The 13,013-nt window shown below is 30.5% G+C and overlaps 2 protein-coding genes across 2 annotated transcripts; both read left to right on the top strand.

The window, feature by feature from the left end:
• The first annotated feature begins 113 nt into the window (after positions 1-113).
• On the top strand, positions 114-6,169 carry LOC123297612 (mismatch repair endonuclease PMS2). The gene is made up of 8 exons (XM_044879354.1): positions 114-292; positions 377-536; positions 1,347-1,692; positions 2,634-3,391; positions 3,542-3,964; positions 4,760-5,228; positions 5,443-5,788; positions 6,096-6,169. Exons 1-8 carry the CDS (start codon positions 197-199, stop codon positions 6,165-6,167), a joined length of 2,670 nt encoding a protein of 889 aa, XP_044735289.1. The 5' UTR covers positions 114-196; the 3' UTR covers positions 6,168-6,169.
• Positions 6,170-8,872: 2,703 nt separating this feature from the next.
• LOC123299125 lies at positions 8,873-12,003 on the top strand. The gene is made up of 4 exons (XM_044881367.1): positions 8,873-9,039; positions 10,388-10,576; positions 10,906-11,163; positions 11,870-12,003. Exons 1-4 carry the CDS (start codon positions 8,902-8,904, stop codon positions 11,930-11,932), a joined length of 648 nt encoding a protein of 215 aa, XP_044737302.1. The 5' UTR covers positions 8,873-8,901; the 3' UTR covers positions 11,933-12,003.
• Positions 12,004-13,013: the final 1,010 nt, after the last annotated feature.

A 13,013-nucleotide genomic window follows, 5' to 3' on the forward strand; every position in this document is an offset into this window, starting at 1 on the left:
TCTTACTCACATATATAAAGCCCTAGTTCCAATTTAAATCGGTAGATAGAGTCTTCGTTAGCTGGATTATAGAATTTTTGACATTTTACAACTACAATGAGCGGGAAAGTAAATATATAAATAAAAACTAAAAAATGTCAAAAATTTCCAAACACAACTGATTTTATTTGTTTTTAAAATATATTAAATAATTATAATGGAAATTGTTGAACCTGTAATTTCTACGACAGATAAAGCAAAAGAAATCAAAGCAATTGATCGAAGTTCTGTGCATAAAATATGTTCTGGCCAAGTATGAACAATTATAAAATGTTAAAAAGAAATACGATGAACTATGGAATATATTTTTTGTACCTGTATTTAAAATTGATTACAGGTGGTTTTAACTTTAGCTGTTGCTGTTAAAGAATTGTTAGAAAATGCAATTGATGCGGGTGCTACAACAGTAGAAATTCGATTAAAAAATAATGGCTGCGATTTAATTGAAGTTATCGATAACGGACAAGGTGTTGAAGAACATAATTTTCAAGCTTTAAGTAAGTTATTAAATGACTGTATTCAAGTTCATCCGTAAACGGAGTAATACACAAGTAATCTAAGATTCTAAGTAATAAAAATTAACATAATTTAAAAAGAACAAGTGAAAACAAACAATTGACTGAGTTAATTGTTGAAATACCATGTATAGCCAGTGTTGATTTCTTTATCACATTACACATACAAACATGTGACACATACATAACTGATAATCAAGTATAGTACATATTATGAAATTTCCGCCTAATAGGCGCCCTCACGGGTAAACAGTGATGTTTACGAAAAAATGTTTCAAACAAAAGTTGTTTAATTTTTGATAAGGAACATTTTTTACATTTAAACTTTTGTTCTATCTCTAACGGTTTACAAGATGGGTTCTACGGACCCAAGACCCAATTGACCTATGATGCTCATTTACGAACTTGACCTCACTTTTTACGTCCTGAGTACGCTGTAAAAATTTCAGCTCGATATCTTTTTTTCGTTTTTGAGTTATCGTGTCCACAGACGAACGGACGGACGGACAACCGGAAATGGACTAATTAGTTGATTTTATGAACACCTATGACAAAATTTTTTCGCTAGCATCTTTATTTTTAAGCGTTATAAACTTGGAACTAAACTTAATATACTATGTATATTTCATATACATGGTATAATAATGCAATCACTGATATTCAACACATTCTATAATACATGGTATTTCAATAATTAACTCAGTCAATTGTTTGTTTTCACTTGTTATTCTTAAACTAACTGTGCATTCAGTTATTTTATAAAAGTTTTGATTTTTTAATATTTGAATGCAGCTTTAAAACATCATACATCCAAAATACAAGATTTTAACGATTTAATTAGTGTGACAACATTTGGATTCCGTGGTGAAGCTTTAAGTTCATTATGTGCGCTTTCAAAGTTATCAGTTACAACGAGACATAAATCAGCTGAATGTGCGTATAAAATTTTGTATGATACAAATGGTAAAATCATGAGTAAAACAAGATGTGCTCGTTCAATTGGAACTACAGTCGTATTAGAAAATTTATTTTCAACTCTTTCTGTACGCCATAAAGAATTTCAGAGGAATATTAAACGTGAATACACTAAAATGTGTAATTTACTATATGCATATTGTTTAATAGCCACGGGCGTTAAGTAAGTATATTCGATCACAAAGTTTGGGAATTTATCTACCTTATCTACATTGGGCCCCCCCCCCCCCGATTTTAAGCACTCAGATCATTTTGGGAAAAAATGATCTAATTAAAAGTTAATAGAACAACTAATAAACTGGGATGCATAGAAAAAATTGGGAAACAGCACAACTTAACCTAGCCATAAGGGCATACAGGGTCCCAGCGGGGTATATATGTAGCCCAAATCTTTTTGTCTGATTACACAAATAGTGTCACGCATTCCAATCGTGCCATTTTGACCCGAAATTCCACTTTTTGGCACAATAACGGAAAACTAACTATTTAACGCCCAAACTTTTATCTAGGAGGTATTTTTGGTCTAGGAGGTGATGCTGTCACGAATTCCGAAAATCGTGCCATTTTTGGTCAAGAATTTCATTTCTTATGGCACAAAAACGGTAAATTAAGTATTTATCGTCCAAACTGTGCTCAAAGAGATATTTTGTAATCAACCGGATTCGTAATCAGCGTCAAAAAATACCTCCTAGAGCAAAATATATAATAGAACACTCTGCATTAAATTACCTTTTTCTTTAAATCCTTCTCCAAACTGAACCGATTTTGAGGAGCATGGCCTATTTTTAGTAGTTCTGGGTACCGAACCCTAAACTTGCACTTGAAACATAGCTAAGAACACTCTCCATTTTATTAACTTTCAAGCGAAACACAAAAAAATCAAAATCGGTTCATCCGTTTAGGCGCTACTATTACATCCGTTTAGACGCTACGAGAAACATTGAGACATAGCGGTCAAACTTATAACACCCCTTTTTTTAGTTCGGTTAAAAATGCAAAAAATATACTTTTTCTTTTGATTGAAAATGCAAAAGGTACCCAGATCTAGAATTTCGATTATAGGATAGCTGTTTTTCTTTTATTAACAATGATAAGTGTTTTTAGGATTGTATGCACAAATACGACAAATAAAAATATGAAATCAATCATAGTTTCAACACAAGAAAATAATACCGTTAAAGATAATATTTCATGTATTTTTGGACACGAACAATTTAGTTCAATTATAGAATTTGAACAAATTGAACCAACACCGGAAGTATGCACTGAATATAATATTAAAGATGAAAATGTTCAAATACCCTTTACAATTATCGGTTTCATTTCATATTGTAAACCAGGATCTGGACGTGGTACAAGTGATCGACAATTTTATTATATTAATTCACGACCATGCGAAATCAACAAATTAACTCGATTAGTTAACGATGTTTATCATCAATTTAACAATTCACAATATCCATTTGTATTATTGAACATAAAAGTGAACACTTCAATGGTAGATGTTAATGTGACACCGGATAAACGAAAACTATTTATGGAAAATGAAAATCTTTTATTAGCAACTATTAAAAGTAGTTTATTGAATATGTTTAGAAAGAATATAACATGCTTTGATACAAGTAACCTTAATATTAAGGATGATGGAATCAAACGTGGAATTAAACGTAATAATCAAGAGGAATCACAAATGTCCATGAAATCATTTGTAATGCGAACATTGTTACAGAAACGAATGAAAATTGATGATGATAAGGTTGAAAATTTAAGTGAAATTAGTAGTGATGAAGAAATTGAAGTGAAAGAGAAGAAAAAAACTACAATTCAAGATGATTTATCGAAAAATGTTATTGAAATTTCAGGTAATTTTGTATACAGTGTGAATCATTTGAAAGGTATTCACCCTTAATAACTCTTGACTTGATTTGATTATTGCTTTGTGTGAAAACACGTTGATTTAGATGTCAAGAGGAAGTTTTTTTGTATTTTACACAATTTTATGCAAATTTCAGGATGTGACGTTAAATTAGAAAAAATAAAAGAACGAATTGTACCAGTTGAAAAAGCAAGCGAAAAAAATATTAAAATTGAATTCCCTGCTTGTACATCACATTCACTCATCGAAAAAGAAAACTTGATTGACACAGGAAAAATAGATAAAATCGAACAAACACAAAAATTAACAACAGATCCAACGATAACTGTACAAGAAATTAAAACTAATTCGATTGTTAAAAAAGAATCGACATTAAGCAACTTAGAAAAAGATGAACAAGAAGTAATTCACGAATCTGATTCAAACAGTTTACATGAAGAGGAAGAAGAAGAAGAAGAAGAACCTCATAAACCTGATTCAACAGACGCAAAAGATTCATATAAAATTATTGAATTCAGTCAAAGTAATAATAAAATAATTGATGACATGAATTTGGAAGGTAAGCGATATCAATTTACATTTTACCACACTTTTCGGGTTCAAGAGATTGTGTACAAATAATCGAAAAAGAAAGTCTGAAATTGGAGGCGATAAATAGAATTTCTCACGGACATGTTTTTAGGAACACGTCTTTTATTCTTTTTAGTATTCAACTGACACTTTACTAATTTAGTGTGCTGAAAAACAATTTTATAAGAATGAGTAAGTTTAAATAATTCTGAAACATTCCGAAAAAGTATGAAAAGATCTATTTAAAACTTATTAAGCAGTCTGAAGACTGCTTTTTTTAAGTTTTTGGACTCTCGTAGAAAACCTTTCAGAATTAATCAGAGATTTTATGAAAATCTAGCTAAAGTAAGAGTAAGACTTTCTCGGAATTAATCAGACGAATTTAAAATATTTCCGATTTTCGAAAGAATTAAATACTGTAGGTTTGTTAATATTTAATGCTTCTCGCAAGGAATATAAAAACTTGCCAGGTAATTATTTAGAGTTTTTCTTACTTATTTATTCGCTCTGAAGAGAAAAAAGAGTGATTGTTCATTTGTTTCAATAAACAGGGTAATCCATTTTAATCGATGGACTCAAATATCCTCTAAAATACTTTCACTACAAAAAATGTTTTGTACAAAAGTTATTCAGATTAAAATGGGACATCATATTCTAGAGTCAAATTTGATTTGCGACTAAATTAGACTATGAGCAGAAAATATTTCCACCAGGGTTGTGCCACTAGAACGGGGTAGAGGGTACTTGAACGTAAAATGTAACTTGAATCATCCTGTATTTGCAGATTGCAGCCCGAACGACATTGACACAGAACAAAAAGAATTAGAAAACCAAAATAATGAAAATCAATCAAAAATTGAAAATAAAATCAATGAAGATGAAACTGAAGATTTACAGTACGACTGCACCCAAATACCAACCAGAGATAAAATATCCGCGAATATCACTTTGAAAGATTTAAAAAATCGATTATTAGAAAAACAAAAGTGTCAACAAAAATCGAATGAAGTAAACATTAAATTTCGTGCTGAAATAAATCCACTATCAAATCAAAATGCTGAAAAGGAATTAGAACGTGAAATAAAAAAGGATACATTTAAAAAAATGGACATAATTGGACAATTTAACATGGGCTTTATAATTGCTAAATTAGAGAATGATTTATTTATAATTGATCAGCACGCTACCGATGAAAAATATAACTATGAAATTTTACAAGAAACCACAATCATGCAACGACAAAAATTAGTTGTGTAAGTCACTAACACTTTTACTTAGGATCATGAAGGGTAGACTTGCCCGCCGGGATTTCTGCTAGGCTTTGATAGATCCAAAGTTTTGAACCCAAACATTCTTTCACTATTTTTCAAAATTTTCTATAAAATTTTTTCATTTTGTGGGGCCACTGAGGGGCATCTAGTTCGCCTATATGATAAATCCGACACTGAATGGAATTTTGTATTTTAGACCACAAAAATTGGAATTAACAACGGCTAATAAAGCTTTAATTGTGGACAATATGGAAATATTTAATAAAAATGGATTTATGTTTAATATTGAAGATTCTGAAAATACCCAAAATATTTATTTGACAGAAGTACCATTAAGTAAAAATTTTTGTATGGGAAAAGATGATATCGATGATTTACTTTTTATGTTGCAAGATGGAAGTCAACAAATGTGTCGTCCAACTAGAATTCGATCAATGCTTGCATTAAGAGCATGTCGAAAGTCTGTTATGGTTGGTGATCCTTTATCGAAACAAGATATGAGAAAGCTTATTGATCATATGGGCGAAATTGATCATCCTTGGGTAACAATATTCTCACTTATTATTATTAAATTTTAAAATAGATATACAGGGTGGTCCAATTTAATTTATAATTGCTAGTAGCTCGTTTTATAGTTAACTAGTCAAAAAATAACTTAAACAAAAGTTGTAGAGTATGATGAGGGATATCATGTCCTGGCATCAGATTGGACCTAGTACTTCGGGTTGCTTTAATAGTCAATTTAGATTCTAAACGGTAAGAAATAGAAGAACGCTTTAAATTATAAAGTTGATCTTCATAAAAAAGGTAACATTTTTTTATTTTAAAACTTTTTTTCTCTTTTTGTAGAACTGCCCTCATGGAAGACCAACAATGAGACACCTGGTGAATTTATCATTAATGAACTGCGAAGATTCCTAATTTTTTTTCTTCAATATTTTTTATTTTAATGTAATTTTTAATTTAATTTTTGTAATTCTCTTGTGATTATGAAAGAAAGAAAATTTTATGTAGTCTAACTTGGCTGCGTTAATTTAAGTTTTTTTTAAAGCATTTCCTTAAGTTCTTACTAAATGCAAAATTTTTTAAATAAAAATAAAATGATTTTATTTAAGCTACTACTTGTTTTTCTTGAGTTAATCTGAGAAGAAGAAAGTGCATGTGTCCCTACCTCTTCCTCAAATTTTAAATCTAGATTCGCGACTGCTACGATTTCTCTATATAACTCTGCTCTTCTAATATCTTAATTTTTCAGAGAGTTCACCCTATATAATCGAAGATAGCATTGCAACCAAGTTTAACAGTCTCACATTAAATATTAATATCGAAATTAACTACATTAGCTCACCTTAAATGAACGATAATTATACAGTACGCAGTTATAATTATCGTATGATGATGATTTTAAAAATTATTTTAAATTACTAGTTACGCGGAAAAAAAATTAATTAGGCTTCGTGCCTAAAAATAAAAATGCTATAAAACACATTTTAATATATATTTTTATTGCATTTTCATTTTGAAATAAACAAAGGATAAAATGGTGATTGATAACTCTCCACCAAAAGATTATTTTAGTTTTTCACGGAGGTTATTAATTATGGCGTATATGTTCCGATCAAAAGATTTTGGAATTCGATGGCTTCTAAAGACTATTGTTTTTATCAATGCGCATTTTTTAATAACGGTCTTATTAATATTTGAGGTGATTTACAAATTGAATATTGATATTGAAGATCATGCGGAAACTTTAAAGTTTGCTATGAATCACGTTTGTTGTAAGTAATAATTTGGTAATTTTTTTAAACGCGAGTTACAAGCATTCTTCTTCTCTGCAGAACAGCATGACGCGTCTAAATTGGGGCTTATTTTTGACTATTCTGTTCGGCTGCGAAACGAGCTGAAATACGCACTCTCTTTGAAAATTATGGTAATCGTGACAACCTGGAAATCGTCTATCGACATTTTGTTTGAATTGAAGATGTTTAACACTGAAATCCAACAGACTCAAAGTGTTGAATACTAGGGTGTAACCGTCCAAAGGCAGTTGAATTGGACACAGAACGTTAAAAAACGTCTTGCTCTTGGCAACGCATCCTTTGCTGGGTTGTACTCACTACTCAACGCTAGGAGTAAGTTGGACGAACGTTTGAAACATCGACTTTTCAAGTCATGTATCTGGCCCATACTCACGTACGTTGCCCCAATCTGGTCGAACGTTGCACCTTTGAAGCTTGCGAAAATGCAAAAATTTCAAAATCGTTGTCTTTAGGCGATTTAGAAAGTGGCCCTACGATATCCGGCTGAAGTTCTCCACAGAGAAACAGAGCACACCATTTCCAAATCATATTCCAATCTTCCCACAAATCTAATATTAGGATTTTTCGAAATAAATTTCGATTTTTTCCCCAATTTCCTTGATCAATTTTTGTGTGTTATATAAATATGTATTTTGACTACCAAGTAGTCATCATCAGTATTAATTAGCTAATCGTAATTACTCTTATTGTGTATGTTACTCGTTGCTAATTTGGTGGCGGACTGCACATTGATATTTTGAATTGAAATGAAAATTATTAATATCGTCAGTTTACAATGTTCAATTACAATACGTCTTAGAATCTATAGTTCTTAGCCTAAGCTTTACCTATAATACATCATCTTATTAATTAAATACATCGAATTATATAAACATTTTACATCGTTTCTTAAATGGAAAAATCATTAATATATAAAATTAAGTTGGACGGATAAGCCGTCCCTAAAACTAGATCTTAAAGAAAAATATATTCAATATAGACTATAATGTTTTGTAGATACTATTTTTATGTGTTATAAATCCTGGAATGAAGAAAAAATTGAACGAATAATGGCTAAGTTTGAGGATGGTGAAATGCAATTTAATTTAAGTAAATGTGGTTCATATGAGGCTCAAAGAATTAAAACTTCTATAGGTATTATGAAAAGACAGGTAAAACATTGTTTAAATATATCTATAGTTAAATTGCGAAAATTTGTTAATTTTGATACCTGTCATTTTTTTTTGCGGTAGATAATACTTCAAAGTCCCTTGATCACAATTAACACTGTTTCGAGACCTCTTGCGACGAAAATTTTTAAATTATTTCATTTTAACATTGTGATTTTTAACAGAGTGCCTTATGGAAGAACTAATAATAATATTGAATTTAGTGAGGGTCCAAATTAGGGCATAAATTTAGTTCCCTTTTTCTCAAAAAATATAAAGATGGTGGGTTGAAAATTTGTAGCTGGCTTCATTGATTCTAATTTCATACTAAACACATCCGATAATTGCAATTTTGAATTCAGTAGAATTTTACTTTATTAATCAAGTGGGGTGCTTTGAACCATTTTTTTGAATCTCTAAGGGGGAGGCCCCTACCTGCCCTCCTTTGGCGACGCCCTTGAATGTAACGTATAAACCAATTTTTCATTTTTAGGATAAAAGCCTATTCTCGTTAATAAATTATTTAAAATATTGTTTTAGGGTATCATTTATATCTCGATTTCTTGCATTACGCAATTATTTTATGTAACAAACAGTATCATAAAATATTTTAAGGGCAGCTATGTACAGCCAGTGTTTACTTTGACATTCATTGATACTAACCAATCACCAATATTTGAATTATTCATGGTGTACCAAATTGTAAGTCATGGTTATTTTGTTATTTCCGTGATTGCAACTGATACATTCATTAACGGATGCTTATTACATATTTACACACAATTATTGATCATACGGAAATCTATCAGTCTTTTAAGTGATTCGGTGAGTATTAAATATCAATATACAGTATGTCGCATTTAAGATGAAGACACCCTCACACAGCCGCACTGCCATACATGTGTATGGTACTCTTTGCACAGTCATACATAAAATTTTGCCTAGCGCCAGAGATTGTTGAAAGGGTGGCTTAGAATATTTTTTATGCCCATATACCGATTTTCTATTTTTAAATTTGTAGTAGGGTTTAAGGTTCAGGTTTCGGTTATATATCTTAAAAAATGTGATCCATTCCCAGTACGACTGTTCAAATTTTCAAATCGATATTCCTATAAATGACGAAAGTTTGAGGATGTCTCCATCTTAAATGCGACCCGGCACCGTATATTAATTTATTCAATCATATTTTGGCAAAAATAAATGCACACAATATTTATTAAACGGGATACTTAAAGGAGTCAAAAGTTTCTACAGGGATGTGTGTCATAATTGAGCCGTTTTCGGAATATTGTTCCTTGAAGAAATTTTGAAGTTGAAGAGCTTGCTAGAAATGGTATAATGCTGCCGACACCAAGCATTAACAGGCTCCGTTTCGAACTGCAAGCTGCTCCTTAAATAGAATGTCCTAAAAAAGGTCAATCTTAGATGGAGGCAGGAACGTACTTATGATAATACAATTATCCCTCAAAATTATCTTCTACGCAAGATAACATGGAGGGAGGGGTGAAAGTGGGGATGTTTGTCCAGCAAAGCGGGTAGTTCATAGCTAGCTACTTAATAATTTAAAAATAAAAATTACAAATTTAACCCTTAGAGATTGATTTGGGACAAAAATGTAGCTTAACTTTCTGAATGCCTCAATAAATTGTTATATTCATTTTTATTAACAAAATTTTACTATTCGCTACTTATTTAATATAATGTTAAACTCTAGTCGCAACCCGCCCGCTTCCCTGAGTAATCTTTTAATACAGCTTTTAATACAGAGTGCTACCAAAATACGATTCTACATATACAAATAAGTAAAAATCAGTAACTTACGTCGATTTTGACCTAGTTAAGCCGAAATCAGCCTTTTTTAATTTAATTTTATAATAACAATACAAATATTTTATTACATAAACCCTTCCAGTTATTTTTATCAAACTCCGAAAATCTCTAACGTACTTTGGAGATTTTTAACAAAATTTATGTATGTATTTTCCAATCCCTCATGATTCCTTTAAACCCCTATGGGATTTGGTCTGGCTGCAGTCATCAAGTTCTAGAGCTCTTGCAGTTTGCATGGATCTTATTTTTGTTAAAGACACTGAGTCTTCAAAATCGATCCAGTGGTTATAGAGATTATTTCCTATACATACAAACAAATTTTAAATAAACTTTCTTATTCTAGACATTTATACCAAGAGATGCAATTGGGAAGATAATTCCATTAGACACTAGGTTACGAAAGATTATTTATCATTATGCCGAAGTTTTGGATATTTCCAACGACATACGCCCAATATTAAGTCTAAATTGTTTTATGAGTTCATGCGTCACAATTTTTGGACTGTGTATATCATTATATGGTTTCATAATTGTAAGTATATAATAATAATAATCATAATCTTCTTTACATATAAAATGCTTTGTCCTGAATGACTAACTGGCGGATCAAGGCACAGCCTAAACTGCTAATCGTAGAGACTTGAAACTTGGAGGGTGTGTTCTTAGTATGACGTAGGCATCCGATAAGAAAGCATTTTCCGAATTTCTACTCCTAGTCTACTCCAAAGTGTTCGTATGAGTTTGTAGAAAAAGGCAGTTTTGTTAAAAACTTGTCTTCTTAAATGCTTAAATGTATGAATAAATAATATTGATTCCCTTCTGAAAAAAATTCTGAGTGAAATTTTTCTTTTACCTTTTAAGATTGAAGAAAAAATTCGATTTTTGGTTCCTGCTTTTTATGTTTTATTGTATACATTACGAATTTTTTCATCTTGCTTCTGGGCGGAAAAATGTAAAACAGCATGTCAAAAGATAGAAAATGAAATTAAATCGATTAATTGGATACCGTACAACAAAAAACATAAACATGCTTTAATAATGTTGCTTCGTCAAGTACAAAAAAACATAATTTTTAAAATTCCAATTATTGGAGAAGTGTCAATGACTTTATTCGACAAGGTAAGTAAAAAATGTAGGATATATCCGCCTAAAACATTTTCAGATTTGTGACACTTCCCGTTATACCGGAAGTTGACCCTAAAATCATTATTACAAATGGAATGCCCTATTTATTTTTTACATAAGTGAGGCCAAGTTCGTAAATGAGCATCTTAGGTCAATTGGGTCTTGGGTCCGTAAGACCCATCTTGTAAACCGTTAGAGATAGAACTTTTGTTTGAAACATTTTTTCGTAAACATCACTGTTTACCCGTGAGAGCGCCAACTAGGCGGAAATTTTATAATATGTACTATACTTGATTATCAGTTATGTATGTGTCACATGTTTGTATGTGTTATGTGATAAAGAAATCAACACTGACTATACATGGTATTGCAACAGTTAACTCAGTCAATTGTTTGTTTTCACTAGTTTATTATGTATGATAAATATAATAATCATATCGGTGATAAGCCATTTAGTGGTAAATTAAATAAATAAATATAAATAAATAAATGTAAAATTAACTCACGAACATATTTTATACATTAAAACTGCAATAAACTTAATAGTTTTCGAGATATTTGAAAAAAAAAACTTATTTTCGCAACCTTTGACCTTGGAAAAACTTTACCTGTATTTTTTAAGCAGATGGGCTTTTTTATTTTCTTATTTTTCTCGACTAATAATAGATATATTATTAATATTTTTTTTTTTAAATTTCAGATTGTCAATCGCGCAATATCTTATTTTTTAATTTTAAAAAGTTTTCATGATGCTAAAAAGTAAAAAAAAAGTTACCTAATGAATTACATAAAGTTTCAAAAATTAAAGCACATAAGAAATACTATTCAATAAGTAAATTATTTTGGCTAAAATGAAAATTACACGCTGATCACGATGGCGAAAAAAATTTCTCTAGTGCTGGAAGTCTCTACTCCTGTCTATTTTCACTTTTCCACATAACAAGGCAATTATCTAAGCGTCAAAGCGTTATATATATTATTTTCCATTTTTCGGTGATGAAATTTCTACGACTTACTCAATAAATTATTATTTTAAGCAAGTTCAATTTGAACACATCTTTCATATAACGTTTTGGTGTTGATATTAAGCTGTTTTTGCGCTTCAACAAGGAGAGAGAAATTAAATGGAGGAGTTCTTTCTACATTTTTTTTAGTCTTCATCAAAAGTTATCGTTTTTAGTAGAAAATGTTTTACTTAATTAGTTTGATAATCTAAACGTTATGATAGTCGGATAAAAGAATACATTAAATAGCCATTCTTAGGGAGTCTTCAATAACAGCTCCAATTTTGATGATTTTTTTAAATGATTATTTTTTTGTGAGGGGGGGGGGATAATCTGGAGGGGGAATAGGCAATGTCGCGAATGATATATCGACGCCCAGCCTAAATCGGTAATGATAGAAGTTTGAAATTTCGAGAGGATATTGATTTTATACTGTAGGTGTCATATAAGAGGATTTTTCCAAATTCATCCCCTAAAAGGTTGAAATAGGGGATGAAAGTTTATATGAAAATATATACAAATCATTTATTAAACATTTAAAAAATAAATATAAAACATTTTTGAGTTCACTATACTTAACCGATTTTAAAAATTCTTTCACTTATAGAATGCTACATTATCACCAATTAAAAAAAAACTTTTAACAAAAAGAAAACCGACTTCAAAAGAAAATCTTTTCCAAAACAAATTAATATGCACTAAAAAGTAAAAAAATAACGATAATATAATGTAGTAAAAATTATTTTTTTGGAGTCGGTGTCAGCCAAGGAAACAACTCTGACAGAACAGTTTGCTACATTAGCTTGGCTGACACCGACTCCAAAAAAATAATTTTTACTA

This window comes from Chrysoperla carnea, chromosome 4, assembly GCF_905475395.1.
Source record: "Chrysoperla carnea chromosome 4, inChrCarn1.1, whole genome shotgun sequence".
Lineage (NCBI taxonomy): Eukaryota > Metazoa > Arthropoda > Insecta > Neuroptera > Chrysopidae > Chrysoperla > Chrysoperla carnea.

What these genes read in the sequence shown, in the direction of transcription:
- LOC123297612 (XM_044879354.1), top strand. Translation starts at nt 197, where the DNA reads ATGGAAATTGTTGAACCTGTAATTTCTACGACAGATAAAGCAAAAGAA. An exon ending in ATAAAATATGTTCTGGCCAA is followed by an intron (nt 293 to 376) that starts GTATGAACAATT and finishes AATTGATTACAG; the next exon opens with GTGGTTTTAACTTTAGCTGT. An exon ending in TTAATAGCCACGGGCGTTAA is followed by an intron (nt 1,693 to 2,633) that starts GTAAGTATATTC and finishes AAGTGTTTTTAG; the next exon opens with GATTGTATGCACAAATACGA.
- LOC123299125 (XM_044881367.1), top strand. Translation starts at nt 8,902, where the DNA reads ATGGTGTACCAAATTGTAAGTCATGGTTATTTTGTTATTTCCGTGATT. An exon ending in TCAGTCTTTTAAGTGATTCG is followed by an intron (nt 9,040 to 10,387) that starts GTGAGTATTAAA and finishes TTCTTATTCTAG; the next exon opens with ACATTTATACCAAGAGATGC. An exon ending in CATTATATGGTTTCATAATT is followed by an intron (nt 10,577 to 10,905) that starts GTAAGTATATAA and finishes TTACCTTTTAAG; the next exon opens with ATTGAAGAAAAAATTCGATT.